The sequence below is a fragment of the Mya arenaria genome, chromosome 4, assembly GCF_026914265.1.
Source record: "Mya arenaria isolate MELC-2E11 chromosome 4, ASM2691426v1".
NCBI lineage: Eukaryota > Metazoa > Mollusca > Bivalvia > Myida > Myidae > Mya > Mya arenaria.
This window is the reverse complement of record NC_069125.1, coordinates 24,687,371-24,693,661: the sequence shown is the minus strand read 5'-3', so window position 1 is coordinate 24,693,661 and position 6,291 is coordinate 24,687,371. Positions and strand designations below refer to the sequence as shown.

General features: G+C 42.7%; 1 protein-coding gene across 1 annotated transcript; it reads left to right on the top strand.

Moving 5' to 3' along the window:
• The first annotated feature begins 248 nt into the window (after window positions 1-248).
• Window positions 249-3,244, top strand: LOC128230707 (uncharacterized). The gene is made up of 2 exons (XM_052943152.1): window positions 249-810; window positions 912-3,244. Exons 1-2 carry the CDS (start codon window positions 249-251, stop codon window positions 3,242-3,244), a joined length of 2,895 nt encoding a protein of 964 aa, XP_052799112.1.
• Window positions 3,245-6,291: the final 3,047 nt, after the last annotated feature.

Sequence of the window (6,291 nt, the reverse complement as noted above, 5' to 3'; positions counted from 1 at the left end):
GTACATCCCTAGCTAGCCAGCCCCTGCTTGTGGAATGTCTAGCATGTACATCCCTAGCTAGCCAGCCCCTGCTTGTGGAATGTCTAGCATGTACATCCCTAGCTAGCCAGCCCCTGCTTGAGAAGTGTCTGACATGTACATCCCCAGCTGGCCAGCCCCTGCTTGAGGAATGTCTGGCATGTTAACTTCCAGCTTGCCAGCCCCTGTTTATGGAATGTCTGGCATTTTAATCCCTAGCTAGCCAGCCCATGCTTGTGGAATGTCTAGCATGTACATCCCCAGCTAGCCAGCCCCTGCTTGTGGAATGTCTAGCAAGTACATCCCCAGCAAGCCAGCCCCTGCTTGTGGAATGTCTAGCATGTACATCCCTAGCTAGCCAGCCCCTGCTTGTGGAGTGTCTAGCACGTACATCCCTAGCTAGCCAGCCCCTGCTTGTGGACTGTCTAGCATGTACATCCCTAGCTAGCCAGCCCCTGCTTGTGGAATGTCTAGCATGTACATCCCTAGCTAGCCAGCCCCTGCTTGTGGAATGTCTAGCATGTACATCCCTAGCTAGCCAGCCCCTGCTTGTGGAATGTCTAGCATGTACATCCCTAGCTAGCCAGCCCCTGCTTGTGGAATGTCTTGCATGTACATCCCTAGCTAGCCAGCCCCTGCTTGTGGAATGTCTAGCATGTACATCCCTAGCTAGCCAGCCCCTGCTTGTGGAATGTCTAGCATGTACATCCCTAGCTTTCCAGCACCTGCTTGTGGAGTGTCTAGCATGTACATCCCTAGCTTTCCAGCACCTGCTTGTGGAGTGTCTAGCATGTACATCCCTAGCTAGCCAGCCCCTGCTTGTGGAATGTCTAGCATGTACATCCCTAGCTAGCCAGCTCCTGCTTGTGGACTTCTAGCATGTACATCCCTAGCTAGCCAGCTCCTGCTTGTGGAGTGTCTAGCATGTACATCCCTAGCTAGCCAGCCCCTGCTTGTGGAATGTCTAGCATGTACATCCCTAGCTAGCCAGCCCCTGCTTGTGGACTGTCTAGCATGTACATCCCTAGCTAGCCAGCCCCTGCTTGTGGAGTGTCTAGCATGTACATCCCTAGCTAGCCAGCCCCTGCTTGTGGAGTGTCTAGCATGTACATCCCTAGCTAGCCAGCCCCTGCTTGTTGAATGTCTAGCATGTACATCCCTAGCTAGCCAGCCATTACTTGTGGAATGTCTAGCATGTACATCCCTAGCTGGCCAGCCCCTGCTTGTGGAATGTCTAGCATGTACATCCCTAGCTAGCCAGCCCCTGCTTGTGGAATGTCTAGCATGTACATCCCTAGCTAGCCAGCCCCTGCTTGTGGAATGTCTAGCATGTACATCCCTAGCTAGCCAGCCCCTGCTTGTGGAATGTCTAGCATGTACATCCCTAGCTAGCCAGCCCCTGCTTGTGGAATGTCTAGCATGTACATCCCTAGCTAGCCGGCTCCTACTTGTGGAGTGTCTAGCATGTACATCCCTAGCTAGCCAGCCCCTGCTTGTGGAATGTCTAGCATGTACATCCCTAGCTAGCCAGCCCCTGCTTGTGGAATGTCTAGCATGTACATCCCTAGCTAGCCAGCCCCTGCTTGTGGAATGTCTAGCATGTACATCCCTAGCTAGCCAGCCCCTGCTTGTGGAATGTCTAGCATGTACATCCCCAGCTAGCCAGCCCCTGGTTGTGGAATGTCTAGCATGTACATCCCTAGCTAGCCAGCCCCTGGTTGTGGACTGTCTAGCATGTACATCCCTAGCTAGCCAGCCCCTGCTTGTGGAATGTCTAGCATGTACATCCCTAGCTAGCCAGCCCCTGCTTGTGGAATGTCTAGCATGTACATCCCTAGCTAGCCAGCCATTGCTTGTGGAATGTCTAGCATGTACATCCCTAGCTAGCCAGCCCCTGCTTGTGGAATGTCTAGCATGTACATCCCTAGCTAGCCAGCCATTGCTTGTGGAATGTCTAGCATGTACATCCCTAGCTAGCCGGCTCCTACTTGTGGAGTGTCTAGCATGTACATCCCTAGCTAGCCAGCCCCTGCTTGTGGAATGTCTAGCATGTACATCCCTAGCTAGCCGGCTCCTACTTGTGGAGTGTCTAGCATGTACATCCCTAGCTAGCCAGCCCCTGCTTGTGGAGTGTCTAGCATGTACATCCCTAGCTAGCCAGCCCCTGGTTGTGGAGTGTCTAGCATGTACGTCCCTAGCTAGCCAGCCCTTGGTTGTGGAATGTCTAGCATGTACATCCCTAGCTAGCCGGCTCCTACTTGTAGAGTGTCTAGCATGTACGTCCCTAGCTAGCCAGCCCCTGGTTGTGGAATGTCTAGCATGTACATCCCTAGCTAGCCGGCTCCTACTTGTGGAGTGTCTAGCATGTACATCCCTAGCTAGCCAGCCCCTGCTTGTGGAGTGTCTGACATGTACATCCCCAGCTGGCCAGCCCCTGCTTGTGGAGTGTCTAGCATGTACATCCCCAGCAAGCCAGCCCCTGCTTGTGGAATGTCTAGCATGTACATCCCTAGCTAGCCAGCCCCTGGTTGTGGAATGTCTAGCATGTACGTCCCTAGCTAGCCAGCCCCTGGTTGTGGAATGTCTAGCATGTACATCCCTAGCTTTCCAGCCCCTGGTTGTGGAATGTCTAGCATGTACATCCCTAGCTAGCCAGCCCCTGGTTGTGGAGTGTCTAGCATGTACATCCCCAGCAAGCCAGCCCCTGCTTGTGGAATGTCTAGCATGTACATCCCTAGCTAGCCAGCCCCTGCTTGTGGAATGTCTAGCATGTACATCCCTAGCTAGCCAGCCCCTGCTTGTGGAATGTCTAGCATGTACATCCCTAGCTAGCCAGCCCCTGGTTGTGGAATGTCTAGCATGTACATCCCTAGCTAGCCAGCCCCTGGTTGTGGAATGTCTAGCATGTACATCCCTAGCTAGCCAGCCCCTGCTTGTGGAATGTCTAGCATGTACATCCCTAGCTAGCCAGCCCCTGCTTGTGGAATGTCTAGCATGTACATCCCTAGCTAGCCAGCCCCTGCTTGTGGAATGTCTAGCATGTACATCCCTAGCTAGCCAGCCCCTGCTTGTGGAATGTCTAGCATGTACGTCCCTAGCTGGCCAGCCCCTGCTTGTGGAATGTCTAGCATGTACGTCCCTAGCTGGCCAGCCCCTGTTTGAGGAGTGTCTAGCATGTACGTCCCTAGCTGGCCAGCCCCTGTTTGAGGAGTGTCTGACATTGTAATATTAGTTTTATTGTCCTTTGTGAGGGCAGTACGCGTTAGGTCGAAACTAAATTTTGGCAATATCCGGTTCAATGGTCCTTTAACAAATATACATATAATTTGAAACGTTGATTCCGGTGGAACATGAAGTTTTGGCTACCTAAGAGAAAATGGGTTACACCCTCAGCCTTACGATGATTTAATTGTGACGTCCAAATGCTTGGAATTAAAGGTTTTAAAACGTAGTTTACAATTTGCATTTTTTTTTTCATATTAATAGATGTTGATAGATGTATTTATTTTTCTCGAGAAATTTTCCATATATGATTAATTTCTAATTGGAACGTGATATTCAAAGATAAAAAATTCCGAGAAGCGTCACTAGTGCTATCAGAAAGTTATACTTTTACTCGCACTTCTCATTGATTGTTATCACCTTAGTCGTAAAAACTATCAACTCTTTGTCATTATTATAGAAACAAAACAACAGTACAGCCGGGTTTTTTTTGTTTCACTACATCGATTTGAACTTAGTTTGACTTTGGAATTCCCGTATGAGACTACTTTAAAATACCATTTAAAAGGTCTCGAATACGTTTATATGGGTCCAACATCTTAACAATTAAGGATTATTATGATGATAAAACTTATGTTCTATTTTAGTGTTTCAGTATTTAAAACATGTCAGAAAATGTTCTACCTTGCCGCAAATCGTTAGTAACGCTGTTTCAATTGAATAATTTCTGGCAGTTACTGTTTGGCATTTATTCATCAAAGTAAGGTGTTTTGTTTTTTATTCATATGAAATCAACAGCCATTTTAATAAAAACATGGTACATCATACATAGAGGAAAAACTTTAATATATTTTCAAATATAATAATTAATAATATAAGCCTCTTTCAAAAACTACGTGATGTCCGTACTCAAACATTCCAAAACTAAACGTGATCTCCTAACAAATTCCAGATCTGAAATAGTTGCCATTTCTTACATTACACTTCACATTAATGACTCTAATAGTAGGTTTGAGTTGCTATCAATTCTAATCATACCAGTAGTATTGTTTTCTGGATTTTTCCATAAGGACAAGGCGTCACGCTAGCAAATTAGTTTTAAAAATGCATCCATAGCATAGTATGAGCAATACTAGTAGAAGGTCGATTGAGACATTAACAGGAGAAGATATAAGCACAAAAAGGTCCACGTCCCTGACATAGACACTGTGACATTAATTTCAGCGTCTTTTGAATCCTAATTATGTTATTGATTATACTTCTAAGACATATCAAACTCCTTTTTTAGGATCATTATGTGAAATTGTATTCGAAGCGAAAATATTAAGCATATATGATTGCATCTTTGTTATACAATACGCCTGTGAAGTTCTGGAAAATAAAATGTACTGTACGCTTATTCCGTAAGTTAAAACTACACTATAAGTGTCAAAAGAGGCTCTTCTTTATTTGTATATAGAAACAAAGACATGTTCAAAACAAATGTTTAGATTTAATGTTTGAAAGTGATAACTAAAGTAAATATTTGCTGAACAATATTCATGACTTTTTTTTTAAATTGAAAGTTGAATATTCAATTTATTTCAAAGTTAAATATAACAGTTTACAGCTTATACCTATTTTAAATCATATGGGTTGACATTTTACAATAATCAAGATCAATAATCCTTACATACTTACCAGCGGCTTAAACGAAAGGGCTTCAGGCACGATCATGATTATATACAGAAACACATTTTAGACACTGACAATATGTCATTAAGCGAGTTCTGTGACATTCTTTTATTTGATTCAGACTTTTCGTTGTGCAACCCCTATCAAACAAGTGATGTAAGGAGGGTTTTTCAAGAACCATTATGGCACAATAATTTTATTTGAATGATCATAAAAAAGACTGACTCATTTTTCCTGGACAAATGTTTCCTGTCATTTGATCAGTGCTTAAAAACACATGAAAACGTCCCAATGAACTGAAGGTATTTAAATGCAATTTTAATGTTATTTAAAGCCATAATCAACTAAATTATTATTCGAACAAAATTGAAGATACAGAAATATCCTTACTAATTTGCAAGTATATGACGTCAAGTATGGTTTCCAATTAATGTGCATCTTGACAACAACGACGCGCGAATGTTAAGGTGAACAGGGTCTAAACACAAACTTAACAAGATTTAAAAGTAAAAAGCGTTCATTTTCTCATCTGTAACTGAAACACATGCAAGATGCTGATAATGCATAATGCACTTGAGTACACGCAATAAATAAATAAATATGCAAATTTCAATATGAGAGTACAGTTGTTGGTTTTTAAGGATTTTTTATCCAGAGCAGTATAGTTAAAATTATATGTTATCTGATAAAAGCATATATTTTTAGTCATACCAATTCGGTGATTCTTTGCTTAAAATATAAACCATTAAAAACGGTTCATTCGCTGTGAAATGAAACACATCACTTCATAAACAACTTTTGATTAGTCAAATATCTAGGTCAAAATCAATCGTATATAGCAATGTCGGGATATACAAAGAGTCGTACATTTCTAGTTCTACGAAACGAGTTTGTAATGACTAAAGCATGTTTTATTAGATACATTTTCGATGACCTTATGGTGACTCCTCTACTAGAAACAAAACTGGACAAGATCATAATCGCGATCTTTAATGTGATATTATCTAGGGTACTTGGTCCCGAGGGGACCGTTAGACATGAAAAAGCACCTTGGTGTCATGCTTAAAGTCCAACGGGAACAGACATACGAGCCTAATCATTTTTAGTTTTCAAAATAATGGAAGAAGGATGCGAGAGAATGGTATTTTATTGTGCTTAACATCTTCTGAAAACGAGTTAATGTTACATTTATTTCTTTAGAATATAATTTATGTCTCCATTAAAATATGCCATATGAACATGTATTATATATTGTCAATAATCAGGGGATATTTTGACTTATTTCCTTGTTTATAGTAATGTTGAATGTTTGCACTGAAATAATTCATGTTCTGTTCCACTTTATTTCGTGTCATTAGAGCTTAACAAGTTTTTTAC

Excerpts from the sequence above, each read along its gene's own strand:
- LOC128230707 (XM_052943152.1), top strand. The coding sequence starts at position 249 with ATGCTTGTGGAATGTCTAGCATGTACATCCCCAGCTAGCCAGCCCCTG. Across the intron at positions 811-911 it reads GCTTGTGGAGTGTCTAGCAT|CTAGCCAGCTCCTGCTTGTG; the intron begins GTACATCCCTAG and ends GTACATCCCTAG.